Genomic DNA, 15114 nt, shown 5'->3' on the forward strand with positions numbered 1-15114 from the left:
TGGTGCATGAGAGGCTGCTGGATTAGCAGTTATGAGATCAGGGAAGAAGCGTGTTTCCTCATACGCGGCGTCAGTGATGGGGTTTGTTGTTAAAGTCTTTCATTAAAGACCGTTATTAACATTATTAGAGAGTGAGATGGTGCTGAGTGTTGGACACACACACACAACCTTCAGGTAGGACTTAAATCGCATTTCCTCTCATGCTGCTCTGCACGAATGAAATTTGAAAATATCAAAGGACAAATTAGAATCAGTTCATTCTCAGTGATTGGTGGTGTATTGAACTGATTGTTTGTTCTTTGTGCAAAAGCTTAATGCGTCCATTTATTTCAGTGCTTTTATGAGAAGGTGAACGGGAAAAAAAGCACATTTAATATCAAAGTGTATTTAACCTTGTGCTGCTGCATCCTTAATCTGATTATGTTAATCTGATCATCTGAGCATTCCGTTCAGACTGGAGCCCTGTTCAAAGTTAAGAAAGTTAAAGTTGCACTGGGTCTGTTCTCATATTGGCTGCTGTCAACACTGTAAAAGTGACTTGATGTGAGCTTTACTTCACGTCTGAAAGGCGGGTGACACAGAGGTCACAGAGTGACACCCTGCCCACACATCCAGCATATGGGATCGGTTTAAGTGCAAACCGTTGTTACCATGTTATTCTGTGCTTTGTATGCTGAGTGCACCACTCCGGCCCTGCAAAAGGTTAGAATTATGCCTTTTTTAAATCATCTAATTGCAGTCTTATCACAAAGTGTTATGCCGCCAAACCTAAACGTGACGTTTGCATGTTTTTGGTGAGCATCAATCGGATCCTGAAGTGAATATCTGCCAGTTTTATATAAACACACATTGACGTGTTGCTCTGAAGCGCTGCTCTCCATATTTCTCCATTTCTAAGATGAAACCCTCTTTCCTTTTGAGATGAGGCCAAACCGCCTGGGGGGGGGCCCAGAGGGGAGATAATGTTGTTACGGATGAAACATTTACACATATTTCCTACTTTTTCCCCCCACGCAACCTCTGCTCTGTTTTTTTGCTCCGTACCACTGGCATCCTTGAAGTCTCCGTTACCTCAAAGCAAACAATAAAAGGATTGGGAGCACAGGCCTGCCCCGAAGTAGAGCGACGCCGTGGATCTTTCACTGGAATTGCCAAGTTCTGTGGCGTGAACTCTGCAGAGCGAGTGCTGCTCCCGTTCCATGACTACATGGACTAAAAGCTACGTAATGGTGTAATTTAACAATAGCCACGGGGCAACGATGCCAGAGCCAATTATAGATCACATTCAGTTGCAATGAACAGCTGATGCTTCGGTACACAGTCCTCTGTGTTAGCGGTTGTGGTGAGTGTGAAGGGTTTTTGAAAGGTCGGTTGATCCGAACTGAAGAAAACCCACTTTTCTCCTCTCACCCCTTGTAATGCAGATACTTGTGGTTTTATTGCCTGGGTTTTGAGTTGTTCATCCCAATGCAGTGGTGGCGAGTGAACTGAGGCTATGTGTGTCTCAAGATCCTTGGGCTGAGGTCCCTGGTCTGATCTGATAGTCCAGATTTGCAGCCAAATTTTTAGTCCAGGCCTTGAGGCTCTTGAACTGCCAGAAAAAATAAGCTTCCCTTGAAATCATCGTTTCACCCGAGAATGTATCCGTATTCTATTTAGCTTTGATTTTTCATGAGTTATCTTTTTATTTCTTTTACGTTGCTACATCCGATGTAGTCTGGTCCCAATTTAAAGCTGCATTTTTGAATTTTCATACTTTTTGGCCACTCTGAGACATCAACTCCACCATAAACTAATAATCACACACAGTTGGCACATTATGATCTTGTAAAAGCTGATATGGCATTTGACATTTTAGCATTCTAACGCTCATGCTTCTGGCGACCATATGAATGTTATTCACCCCACTTTCGGCTCCGCTTTGGTCTCCTCCGGGCTCTTCAGCCTCTAAATGTTCCATGGTGGTCACACGCTCGTTGCTAACTTTGTCTATTTGGCATTTGTCAGAGCTTTTCACTAAAAAAAACGTGGTCGCAACAAGGTCGATGAGAGCTGTGATTCTGAACCAGGCAGTTAAGTCGAGCGCTGTGAAGCCAAAACAATGAGCTGAAAGAAGCTAAAAGCGCTTTGGAGAGCTGAGGGGTTTGATATTATGAGTGTTTGTGTTGATCCTGAGTTTATATTAAAAAATATTGTGCAGTGCAGTGACTATTGGCTTTATGTATGCTCATTTCTCATCTTTACAGATACATAATCAGGAAAATCTGTGTTTAAGGGAGGATTCAGCATGGCCTTGAGAGGCTGTGTGAGCAAAACTAGAACCCTACAATGTGTGTTTTCAGTATGAGGAAGCCAGCGTTCTATTCATTTCCCAGCTTATTCCAGTCATTTCCTCTGTCTCCTTGGACTGCTGTTCCCCTCAGTGTCTCTCTGTATGCAGGACCTGGGGTGAGGCATGTTGCTCATCTCTTAAACCCATTTAACAGCTCGTTACCCATCCGTCTCTTTCTCCCTCTTTCCCTCTGTTCCAGGCACTCATCACTTCTTGGTCAGGTTCCATTTTTGCTAATACGGTGGAAATGAGCCGTGGGCACTGCAAAACGAAGGGGAGTAGAATTTGTGGCGGCGTTTTACCAGCGCACACCATGACAACACAAACAGGGCCAGGCAAAACGAGGCTTGACACTCTGGCGATGAAGACACAGGAGAACCCGGCGACACAGAAAGCTCGGGGGGTTGGCCACGTGTAATTGAGCCGGACAGCAGTTAAAACACGCGGGGCGTCACACTGCACAATTAAACCTGGTAAGAGGTGAACTACAGAGACATTGTTCCACACATCTTCAATCAATCAATCTTTATTTATATAGCGCCAATTCACAACAGAGTTATCTCCAGACTCTTTACACAAAGAGCAGGTCTAGACCAAAGTCTTTAATTAGAGAGAGACCAACGATTCAGGAATTCAACATGAAGGTTTCAAGAATTCTCACATGAGCAGCATCAGATATTAGATTGAGCAATAGTGGAGGAAGAACTCCCCTTTAACAGGAAGAAACCTGGAACAGACCCAGGATCAATGTGGGCGGCTTCTGTAGGGGTCCATGTTGGGTGGAGAGAGAGAGAGAGAGAGAGAGAGAGAGAGAGAGAGAGAGACAACACAAACAGCAACCAGCGTACTAACAGTGACTATAGCACTAACAATAGGAGTGTGACTAACAGATTAGCAGGATGATATTATTGAAAAACATGACGAGTGTCCGTGATTCATGAAGCAGAGAACCACAGCAGCAGGACCAGGACCAGGATCCACAGGAACCAGAGAACTGCATCAACAGGACCAGGACCAGGATCCACAGGATCCACAGGAACCTGAGAGATGAGAAAGCACAGAAAGGCTCCGGGGAAGATACCAAGTTAGAGGCAGACATTTGACTGACATGAGACATAATGATGGAGAGGAAGAGGAGGTTAGAGAATAGAGGAGCTCAGTGCACCATAGGAGTCCCCCGGCAGTCTGAGCCTATAGCAGCATAACTAGGGGCTGGTCTAAGGCCTGAGCCAGCCCTTAAATATATGCTTTGTCAAAAAGGAAGGTTTTTAGTCTACTCTTAAATGTAGAGAGGGTGTCTGCCCCCCGAACCCAAACTGGAAGGAGGTTCCACAGGAGAGGAGCCTGATAGCTGAAAGCTCTGCCTGCTGAACTACTTTAGAGGACTTTAGGAACCACCAGTAGGCCTGCAGTCTGGGAGCACAGTGCTCTAGTGGGGTAGTACGGTACTGTGAGCTCTTCACTATGATAGAAGATAATCAAAAGGCTGAACATTAAAAATCAACATTCTTGTAAAGATACCTTTATAAAATACCTTTATTAAATATACCTACAACATACTTCCCAATGTTTTTTGAAAAATTCACTTAAAGGGAAAGTCCTTTATTTTTCAACTTGGGTGTTATTCTCATCACTCTGCCTGCTAACTAGAGGTCATAATAACCCTGCGCTCCCTGGGAAATGACTTAAAGGGCTACCAGCATGAGCCAGTATTTCCCATTTCATAAACTGTGCATTAAACATTTCAAATACAGAATGTTGACCCTTTCAGCAACGTTTGCATCCTCAGAGGTTCTGGAGTCGTGTTGCAGTTAGCTACTGTAGCTAATTAAGGAGAGCAGGTCGATTATTAAATCAAGGATGACGATGTTTGCCAGAGGTTTCCTGAATCACCTTAGAGGACATATTACCAACAATCCCCTCGTTTACTACTCCTGTAGCATACTCACAAACTAAATCAGCAGAGGGAAGCTAGCTCCATTACGCTAGCTGTCCCAGAAGTAGATGCGATGCTGTATTAACTACAATAGCTGATCCACAGGCTCCTTTTGTTTTCCTTCAGTGGGATTCAGAGACAGGTGTTTAAAATAACTGATGTTAAAACTGTTTCACATGCTTTATTTAGTTGCTTTTTGCTAAAGTGTCCACAGTGGAGATGGCGAGTGTAAAGTTAGTTGGAACTATAGAATGACTACTGTTGACAATGTCCCTTTAATAATTGGAGTCTATAGGGCATTTCCTGGAAATGATTTCTTAATGACAACGTCTCGTAACAAAATCATAAAACTTTAATATATACACATCACATTAAAAAACAGATTTCTAACTACAGGGTAACAGCAAGTGTCCAGGTCCGAAGGTTTTGGGGGAAAAGATTAGACGCAAAGAGCCGTCAGAGGTCAGGCGCTGGCGTCCAGATTCTGCTCAGGATCCCAGGAGTTCATCATGAGGAAGACTCGTTTGGAAAGCTCTGGACCGACCCTGCGGGTGGTGGAGGTGACGCCCTCTCCTCTGCGGATCAGAAGGTCAGACAGCAGGGAGATCTTCTCACGGTCAGTCCTGCACAGATTGTAAGCCTGCAGAAAGAACAGATGGATGACAAGTCTCATCTTACACGTGAAATAAAAATCTGTTCCAACGCTGTGGTGAGAATGTAACAGGTGCGAAGCGGTGAGCGCACCTTCTTGAGCAGCTGTGGGGAAGGATACGCTGCCAGGATGGCTGAGGCCATATCTGGACTGACTCTGTTGAACTGTTGGATCTGTCTCTTCCACACCTGCAGCAGCCCCCTCCCTGCTTTATCCACACGCTGCCCCCCCGCCCACTCGCTCTCCAGGTGGAAAGAGAAGCCCGTCTTCTCCCTCTCTCGCCTAAAAGCACACAGAGGAGAACAATTGTTTGATCTGATAGAAGAGGAGCCGGATGGGGTTGCAAAGATCTCACTTACTTGAAAGGGGCTTCGGCTACCGCTTTGGTTGTCATGGCGATGTGATCTGAGAAGTCCTTCCAGGTGGACAAGAAGTGGACTGAGACACCAGTGTTAAGCTGGAGATGTACCGCTGCCTGATGGGATGTTGGAGGAGAGAACAGTGTGCAGCGCTGTGAAACAGTGATCCTCTACAGAGAGCCTCGAGTGGTGCTCCATTCAATCCTGAAAAAACACTTCAGTCTAAATCAAGATGCTCAGAAGAGAGACATCCTGTCATCTGTAGTCTTTTTGTCCTGAAGTCCTTAATTAGCAAACTAAGAACATTCTAAGGGGTGCATCAGTTCACCTGTACTTTACACCTTTCACTAATTAGCTATTTAAAGTGTTTTCAGATTTAAGGTGTTCTTGTTCAGATACTTACTAGGAGCTTTCAGGGGAAGTTTACCAAAGTAAATTTCATTTCTAACTTAGAAGTACATTTCAAATTAAGTGCATATTCAGGGATTCAACCGATGAATGTTACGGTTAATTAATATTAGAGATGTAACAACAAATGGAATTATGCAATATGTTGATAAAGAAATGTCTCAATGCTGTTGAGGGACAGTGAAATCTGGCGAGGTACCACCACTGACTGTATATAAAGATGGACGACGCGTCTCCCCTTCGTCCTACTGTGCAAAAATAGAGCTAAAATATCCTGGACACGGCCACCGCCATCTTGCGCTGATGGCGTCATTTGGCGTCGTTACATCTCTAGAAAATTGATGAATTATGTTACATTAAGGGGTTTTCGTTAGATTCTATGCATTGTTTAAAGGGTTATTCACATGAATTGAAACATAAGGCCTTTTTCTTTTTTCACCACTCATGAAGCCCTTATAGCGTTCAGATAATCCATTAAAAAAAGCTGGACTGTCCTTAAATCCTATTAGAAATAACACAATTACATCATCAGCGCTGGGAAAATGAATGGACTCTTAAGGGATTCTGTCTCATAGTGAATTATTGAACAACACAAAGTCTAACATGTGCCTCCTCTTCTGACTGACCTACCTCCTCAACTTCAACCCGTGACACTTCAGGTAGCTGATCACCTGCTCCATTCTTCCTCCTCTTCCTCACTTTCCCCCCCCCCGGCTCCTCGCCTGCGACTGCCTCTCGAAACCTCCTCTGGCTTTGTGACTTCTGAGATCTGAGGACAAAAAGTTGAAAGTCTTTTTACTGTGGACATCCTCCGGTCTGACGGTGCGGATCTCTTTGCTCCATTTCCCTTCTTCACACGATATTTCTCACACTGCTTCCAGCTGGAATCCGCCAGCCGCTGCTGACAGTGATAGGTGATTGTTTCCACACACTGAGGCGGATGTGTTAGCTTACAAGGTATCTGAGTGCCATTCCTTGTTTTTTCCCCCACATGTTATTGAGTGCTATATTTCACACCGTTGTACACATTCAGACTGGGAGCCACTCGTCTCCTCTGCCTTCTCCACCCAATCAGTCACTCTTCTCCCGTCAGACGCCGAGCAACTCGACTGCAGCGGCTCCGTGACTCAGCGCCTTGCTTAACAGTCCCTCAGCACAAGGTTTTTACAGGCTGGACTCTCTGTTACCCAAACTAGAACTAGAACCAAATTATTGATCACTGAATTATCAAATGATGTCTGATTTTTGAATCATTTAATAGATCATATTGTAGGAGAGGGTAATACACCTTGAAAATAACGAAATAGCAAAAGTCATCCCTGAATTTATCATTTAATTTGAAACATTAACATGTGAATTAAGACATGGCTTCAATGTTAACTGGTCAATTTGAAGGGGTTTAATGTAATAAATGTTAAAATGTAATAATGTTCACATTGAGGGGAAATCCGCCCAAATAATCATTTCAATCGGATTAATTATTGTATGGATTCATTGATAAAATATATTAATAGATTATCGGCACAGTTAGAGTTAACCCTATCTATCTATCTATCTATCTATCTATCTAATCCCTATTAAAACCCTGTTTCCACCCAAGTTGGAAAATTACAGCCCTTTCAAGTTGTAAATTAAGGAATTGCTTTATTTGGTCAATATGAATCCATTATTTACCCCCTTAAAAGCAGGGCATGTAACGTATTCTAGAGGCATCTCATGTTATATTTTTCTCATAACAGCCCAACAACAATCAATAAATCAATGGTTTGTTTCTAAATGACTGGACAGCTAACCTGTCAGTCTACCTACATATGTTTTACCTACACGCACTCTACCCGTGCACTCATTACTCATGACCGGAGTCTTTCCCAAGGCTACTTGGGGAGCTAGTCGCACAAGAACGGCAGAGAAAATGCAGGTAGAATCTGAGCTGTGGCTAATAGACCGTCACGAGAGGTGCAGCTCTCACATGTGTGCACCACCACAGGCTGTGGTTTAGTGAGCTAACAGCACAAAGCTCAGCCCCCTGAGCTCCAGGTAACATTATGTTCGTGATGGCCGCTTTGCTTCTGTTTAAATGATTGTTGTCGGACAGCAGCTGTGTACAGAATGAACTGAAGACGCAGCCAGAGAGACGTGGCCGTTCTGCTCATCACGGTCAAGTGACTGGAGGAAAGCCTGAGGGGAAGCAGTGGCATTTTTTTCAGTTGGATATTTTCAAAATCTCACTACTCGTGTCGGTTTCTCCGATGTTCCAGACCCTGTCTTTAAAAACCATTCAAATTCAAATTCAGCCTCCCAGTTCTCCAGTGGGAAGGTTTGCTGCCTTGGTCCGCTTTGCTTCGTTGCCGACTGACCGTTGCTATCGGTTGGCCAAAACAAGCTGTTTGAAAAGGTCACCTTGGGCTCTGGGAAATTATGTTGGGCATAATGCATTATTTCTAACACAATAGATTAAACATTTAATTAAACTAATAATTAATCCGTCGTGAACATAATTGATACTTGCAGCCCCCAACTTGACAGTTCCAAATTCAGGTCCCAGCAGCAGATGCTGTCCTCCCCCCACCTGAAGTATTTGTCCATGTCGATGACCGCCAGGCTGAGGATTTTGCCGGGGTTACGCCTCTGCTGCTCCTGCACCCAGGACGTCAGAGTGGGAGCAGAGCCATGCCTGCCATGCCTCTCCTCCTGCATTAGATTGGACATCGGTGTAACAGCAGCTGTACTGATACATGCACATCAACAGCGAGGACTGGGGAATACTGCTAGAATGATAATATAATATAGTGTGTATCTCAATTAGGCCCAACACTGAATGTAACTGCTGTCTGTGTGTGTGTGTGTGTGTGTGTGTGTGTGTGTGTGTGTGTGTGTCACAGCCTGATATTCTTCTTCCTCTGTATCATAGAGCTTCATTGTTATCTGCTGCCCCCAATACAAGACCAGAGGTGTATTCATCCGCTGCTGAAAATTGCTCTTGGTCAAAATGACAGTTTGCAGCTGTTTTAGGAAACTGCTGAGTCTTTTTTTTTTTAGAAATAAAACAATACATTTGTGAGGTGTTTTAAGGATTCACATCTTCAGTGTAGGTGAAGTCAGCCAGTATTGCTGGTTTTGGACTTTTTATATGATTCGCTGACACAATAAGAAAAATATAGAATAACAACAACCTTCTCCTGTAAAGGGCAAGGGAAACGATCCCAGATCCCACTCACCCAGTACTCCGCCTGTTGTAGCTGCTACCATCGGGGGAAACGCCATAAATCACTGCTCACTAAGAGACTATTTCAAAAACAGCTTTATTCCCACTGCAATATGGGCGGCCTGATTGGATGGTGAATACTGCTCCTGAGGTTAACACCTACTGCCCTCTGGGCAGACCGCACCGGCTGGGATTGTTCTTGATACGTAACATGTTGTTGTTAGAAGGGGATACGTGATATCTGTTGTGGCCATTTGTTTAGCTATTCACAGGGTTTGCACACCGTTTTAAGAAACACATTCAGTGGTTGTGGAGGTGAAACAGCACATTTTGTGGAACATCAAGCATTTTTCAAGGAGTAAATTTGAATTCAAGCATAATCCTCACCCTGAAAACATACCTACCAGTTAAACTTAAGCATTTTCTTGAGCTTTAAAGATTTTGGATGACCCTGTATTTCATATTAATAATGTGTGATGGTGTTGACAAACTCGTGCTGTTTCATACTTGACTGGAAGCAAATACCACCTGCTTAGCTGCACGGCCATTAAGGTGAATTTATTGTGGTAGTTCATATTCTGAATGAACATATTTTTTCTTATTATTATACTCTGATCTTTCTCCACGTGGCTCTAGCTTCTCGCTGTCTGTTATTACAATGAACCCCATTTCCCTATGAGGTTCATTACGTGTCAGTCACTCTGTCGATGTTGTTGTTAAACCGTTACAACTACGATACCTGAATGTAGCTGTGGATCAGAGAGATGATGTCATCAGCTGTCATCTGCATCACAAGGTGGGCCTCTGGCACACACACTCCATCATCCGGCTGAGACAGACAGGGAGCAGACAGGAGATCAGCGCTCCACCACTCACCGCAACACATTTAAAACAGTGATGCTGAATGACACTTGCAAAACTGCTCTTCGCTCTCAACCGTTTGTTGAGAGCAATTACAGCTAGATGTCACAAGGGGTTTGACACATATATAATAATGCTGCAACAAAGGGGATACAGCGTGTGTGTGTGTGTGTGTGTGTGTGTGTGTGTGTTATCACCTGTGCACAGGGAGCCCTCCTCAGCCAGCTGACACTGCGTGGGAGGGGTTGTTTTTCTATGGCGCAGCTACAGCCCAGAGCTTGCACTGACGCCAGCAGAGTCCCGCTTCCTTCCAGCTGTAACAGAGCTGCAAACACAAACACACTTGCCAAAATCACGTCTACGGTAAACTCATGACACAACTTAAATGATGGCTTGAGTGCGATGAGCACATGGGCTTTATTTTCAATACGTAATCATCTTTAATAAATCTGCAGGCTCCCAAAGGGCACGTCTGACTCCAACGTGATTTCATTACCCACTCGTGCACAGTTCCAAGCATCATTTAATGTGCTCTGTTTACCTGGGTCCACAGCCACCACCATGTGCTTGATACACTCCTCCGGCCTCAGGGCCTTGGCAGCCTCTGCCAGAGCTTTCCTCTCTGCTTTCTGTCTCTCTTGTTCCTGCCTGAGTGCCTCCTTGCCCCTCTGCTGTCTCTCCCTGGCCTGCCTCCTCCTCAGAGCCTCCTCCCTGGAGGCCTGGATCTCCTCCACCGTCCGTTTGGCAGGCTTCCTCTTGGCAGGAGAGGTGTCGGAGCTCCCCGTAGCGGAGAGAGGCTTCGGAGGCAGCCACCGATGAGGGAGAGCCGCCATCTCATCTGGGCCATCTGAGACCTCTTGGCTCACTGTTCTCACCTGATGGAAGCTGAGCAGGCAGCCCGACCCCGAAGAACCATTTTGCCAAGAGAGCTGTGCGCTGGCCAGATTGGATGGCGAATACCGCTCTGCATCTTTCCCATTAGTGCCAGCGGAGGAGGCACTAATCACATCGTCTCGTCTCTGTTTGAGTCTCTGTGCCAGGGGGACATGAGGTGAATCATCATCAGATTCGCTGCTGATCGTCATCACACCAGCCGTTCCTGCACATGCACCCACATATCCCTTCGCAGATGAGAACATGGCTGCCTCTTCTGTACCAGAGCCGACCAGATGTTTCTCTGTGTGGCTCTCGGAGGCTCGACTGAGGTGTCGACCCGGCTGGAGGAAGTCAAACACCGGCAGCTCCTCATCACTGTCACTGTTGGAGTCACTGAGGCTGCCCATCTTCTTTCGTGCCCACACAAACTTTCTGTACATGAGATATGACACGAAAATGACTACAGGGTCACCAAGGGGCTCTTGTTAGACCCGGAAGTGCCTTTTCTTCTGGTAACAGACACCACACCAAACTGCGTTCATAAATCTGTGACATTTGACCTACAACCTACAAATGCACGTATATGTATTTTACTAAACTGGACCTACATATAACCCACCAAGCAGCACTTAAAGATGACAAACACATAGTTTAGCACAGTACTTGTGTTGCCTTGGAAGAAAAGACACGACAACAGAGACGTCCGCATGTAACATTAGGTTAACTGGAAGTAACGTTAGCTTTACTCACAATGCTTCCGCATACTCACTTTCTGCGAAATCTTACGTCGAGACGCGGGTAAATTGAGGAGTACGATATGTGAGTAGATACTTACTACCTGTACTCGTTTATTTAGAAAAACACAGACCCATGAATTGCGCACACACGGTGATAAGTTTCGTCTCGTAGGAGCTCATTTGAATTCCCCGGGCTGTTGGGTAGTGTTGTGTTCACGTTCTGGAATCATCTTTCACGTTACACTTTCGAATTGTGTAACTGGCATATTTGAGGTTTTTTTTCATAAAAAACTGAGAGTAATATTAACCATCTAGAGCAATAAAGTGTGTCTGTGCATAGCATCATTTATTTGACATAGGTTGACATAAAATATCACTTTTGATGTGGGAGCTAATTTCCCGTTATACAAGTGCTATTGCGGGGTTGACATTTTCGTAGCGGAACCTGAATGCATCAAAGATATCCGGATGTGACGCAGAAACGCAAGGGACGTACGTGACATCATTCAAGATGGCGGCGCTCGCGTCCTTGATGCTCAAGTCCAGAGCAGGTAAGAAGTACCAAAATGGGTATTTTCTACATACAATTTGAACAAATTACTCAGGAGAACAAGATGTGATTATTTAGCCCGTCCTTTCTGTAATGTTTCGTTTTAGACAAGGGAGGTTTTACATGCTAGTTTAACTGGCTGTGGTAGCTTTCACTGTGTAGCGTTGAATGAACCCTGGATCTCCGACATTTGAGGGCAGGGTAAACGTGACAAAAAATCATGTAAATCCTGTTTTATTACATGTACAAATACCAGGCTTATCAGGAAACAAGTTTTGACGTTAATAGAGATTGACGTATTGACAATGTGTTGACATGTGACACACCAACTTACTTTATTATGCTAATAAAATGTCTCTAGTCTCCTTTTGTCCCCCAAAACATCCTGGTACTAAATGAAAGTTTCAGTAATGTGCAAACGGTATTGCAATATGTTTCACAAGGGATTCACATTAAATAGCTTTGATAAACTGTGATAGTTGAAGTGTTACCAATCCATCCATGATGGGAGGTACAGGAGCTCAAAGTGTGTGACTTAACATTTGTCTGTGCTGCTGGTTTCAGGTCTGTTGGTGCCCAGTCAGTCTTCTCTCCTGGACTCTGTCAGGTTTGCGTCTAAGAAGTCTGGAGGTAGCAGCAAGAATCTCGGGGGAAAGAGTCCTGGCAAGAGATATGGCTTCAAGAAACAGGACGGTAATAAATGATATGGAATAACTTCCCTTATGTGCTGTAGCTTTTCCTCTGCAGCCTCAAATTCACTTCAAAATAAAAGCCCGGAGTAACCTCTCATTTCATTTCTTTGCAAGGTAATTTTGTCCATGCTGGTAACGTACTTGCAACACAGAGGCTGATAAGGTATCACCCAGGAGCTCATGTAAGTAAGACTTTCTGCATCAACACATTTGATGTTGATCTGCTGTAGTGGAAATGCCTCACTGTGCACCTCCCTCCCTGTCCCGCAGGTCGGGATGGGCACCAACAAGACGCTCTTTGCTCTGGAGGATGGATATGTCAGGTTCACCAAGGAGGTCTATATCCCACCACCGCGCTGCCCCGAGGCCACCCAGGTCATCACCAAGCTGCCCAAAGGAACTGTGCTCTACAAGACCTTCATCAACGTCCTTCCAGTCAAACAGGAGGGCAAGTTTAAACTGGTGGACATGGTCTAAGACTGGACTGGACTGGACTGGACTGGACTGGACTGGGAGGTCATTATTTTCCATCCAGAAGGATTTGATGTGACTAACTTTGGAGGGTCAAGTGAACAGTGGAAACCTCCTTGGCTTCCTGTCTTTGAGTTCCATTATTGTGCGATGCTCTCCGCTGCTCTTAAAAAAGGGTTCAACTCTGTTACACATTGGGTTGCAGTTTATTTACACACAACTAATTTGTAAAAGGAGACTCCACAATATCAGTGGTCAACAATGCCGCGATTCCTGTATTTAATAATGTCATATACGACACCGGTGATACCGCGCTTAAATAGTCCTCAGGCCAGTGAGAAGGTTTGCCCATTGAGTAACCAATGCACGGCTGTGAGTCATTACAGTTATTGTTCACTGAGATGCTTCTCTTCACCAGGACCTACCACCTGAGGGGAACTGAGATGCCATAAGACTGACCGTGTATTGATAAGTGCTCTACTTACTGTATTAAAGGTTTTGTATGTGAAATATATATCACGTATTATATTCCTTGAAGTGTTGGTAACTGCTCAAAGGGTATAGCAACTATTTTCACCAGGGATCCTACATAAACCGTGACACTTATTTTACGTGATATTTTTCAGTTTTTTGTGAGGTCTTTCTGCACGCTTTGTCACTTTTTGAAGTGGGCTGGACACAAATCAGAATCTGATGCCACTTTTGGGGTTGAGCATGAAAGTTCAGCGTCGTAGCCGACTTGCTCCTGAAGCACGGCTTCAGTGTGTGAATGTGGGTGAAACAATTGTCTCCTCCAACTTCGATTCCTCCTGACCTGATCAAACCATTGGTCCTTTTCACATGCAAAGCAGTGTGAACACTGAGGAAGGAAAGCCAATGTCAACAAATTACAGGGGCTACATAGATGTTTCTTTTTGAGTCTTAGGTTTAAATGATCACTGAGGACGTTTCCTGGTCATTTTAACTGCACTTGCTAATTTTTTTTTTTTTTTTAGGTGTTTTACTGAAAAGGTGCAATATTAAGAATTGACCACAAGGTGTCGTACCATCATTGCCACATTGCGTGCTCCTCAGCTTGACGTCACACTTAAAAAGCACCAGGGTTGGGGTCCAGACTGCACAAAACCATTTATCTATACAGTCTTAACCCCCAATCCTGGAGGGCACCCGTGAGTTTACACCACACATTACCAAAACATGATCCAACCACATCCCCACAGTGGGTTTTAAGCATATCTTCGCTTTAGAGTGCTCAGATCTTATTGATCTATCATAAGGATGTTTTTTTTTATTTTTTATTTTTAACCTTCAACTGTGTCATATTTGAATATGACAGAGTTCATTAGGATATCAAGCCGACCTTTGAGAGCGGCGCTACCAGAACTTACCACAGGATGTCTTACGACCCCTGCTGCATTAGTGCAAGAGCTCCTCTGTCTGGGGTCTAAAGTTGCACAATGATAATGCATGTCTACTCGTGGATTGGATTTACAGAAAAATAAAGAAAAACATCCCTCAGTCACTTGGTCTCTAGGTGTTTGCACGAACAACCCTTGTGTAAAATGTTGTTGCGAATGGTACGAGCTTATCGGCAAGATATTTGTCAGCGTTTCTTTGAAAGAGCTTTTTAACAGGAATTAAGGAGATAAACAGACGCAAGTTGTATATCAGAGGCTTGTGGTATGCAGAGGGAGTGTGGGTAATGCCTGGCGCATCGTATGGGAGGTGGAACGCTGTCATGAAGCAGAACGAATGATGGATGCGAGGAGTGTGCAGACACGGCGTTCTAATTCTTAGATGGTGGAGGGCAAGTCTCTGTTTGTGGGTCACTGTGCACTCCGCTGCCCGATTGAATAATGGAGCGCGGATAAAGTGAGTATCTCTATAATAAAGTCGATATCTGCTACACTGCAGCTATTTTCCCCGTTTTAAAAAGAAGGAATGAGTCATGAAGTTATTGAATAGCCACCGGCTATTGTGCCACATCCGCATTCTCGGTTCTCAGTTCAGGCCACTGAAGGTCATCCTCAGCTGG

The 15114-nt window shown here is 44.5% G+C and overlaps 2 protein-coding genes across 2 annotated transcripts; one reads left to right on the forward strand and one right to left on the reverse strand.

The window, feature by feature from the left end:
* Positions 1–4637: 4637 nt before the first annotated feature.
* Positions 4638–11526, reverse strand: eme1 (essential meiotic structure-specific endonuclease 1). Its single transcript, XM_070851816.1, has 9 exons — positions 11465–11526; positions 10295–11061; positions 9951–10078; positions 9632–9721; positions 8257–8378; positions 6318–6456; positions 5280–5395; positions 5013–5202; positions 4638–4908 (listed from the first exon to the last, which is right to left on the reverse strand). Exons 2-9 carry the CDS (start codon positions 11034–11036, stop codon positions 4732–4734), a joined length of 1704 nt encoding a protein of 567 aa, XP_070707917.1. The 5' UTR covers positions 11037–11061; positions 11465–11526; the 3' UTR covers positions 4638–4731.
* Positions 11527–11865: 339 nt separating this feature from the next.
* mrpl27 (mitochondrial ribosomal protein L27) lies at positions 11866–13593 on the forward strand. The gene is made up of 4 exons (XM_070852117.1): positions 11866–11917; positions 12481–12609; positions 12723–12790; positions 12879–13593. The coding sequence occupies exons 1-4, from the start codon at positions 11878–11880 to the stop codon at positions 13083–13085; spliced, it is 444 nt and encodes a 147-aa protein (XP_070708218.1). The 5' UTR covers positions 11866–11877; the 3' UTR covers positions 13086–13593.
* The last annotated feature ends 1521 nt before the right edge of the window (positions 13594–15114 follow it).

This window comes from Pempheris klunzingeri, chromosome 20 (assembly GCF_042242105.1).
Source record: "Pempheris klunzingeri isolate RE-2024b chromosome 20, fPemKlu1.hap1, whole genome shotgun sequence".
Taxonomy (NCBI): Eukaryota; Metazoa; Chordata; class Actinopteri; order Acropomatiformes; family Pempheridae; genus Pempheris; species Pempheris klunzingeri.

Excerpts from the sequence above, each read along its gene's own strand:
- eme1 (XM_070851816.1), bottom strand. The coding sequence starts at position 11,036 with ATGGGCAGCCTCAGTGACTCCAACAGTGACAGTGATGAGGAGCTGCCG. Across the intron at positions 8,379-9,631 it reads TGATCCACAGCTACATTCAG|GAGGAGAGGCATGGCAGGCA; the intron begins GTATCGTAGTTG and ends AATCTAATGCAG. Across the intron at positions 4,909-5,012 it reads CCCCACAGCTGCTCAAGAAG|GCTTACAATCTGTGCAGGAC; the intron begins GTGCGCTCACCG and ends TTCTTTCTGCAG.
- mrpl27 (XM_070852117.1), top strand. The coding sequence starts at position 11,878 with ATGGCGGCGCTCGCGTCCTTGATGCTCAAGTCCAGAGCAG. Across the intron at positions 12,610-12,722 it reads TGGCTTCAAGAAACAGGACG|GTAATTTTGTCCATGCTGGT; the intron begins GTAATAAATGAT and ends TTTCTTTGCAAG. Across the intron at positions 12,791-12,878 it reads GGTATCACCCAGGAGCTCAT|GTCGGGATGGGCACCAACAA; the intron begins GTAAGTAAGACT and ends CCTGTCCCGCAG.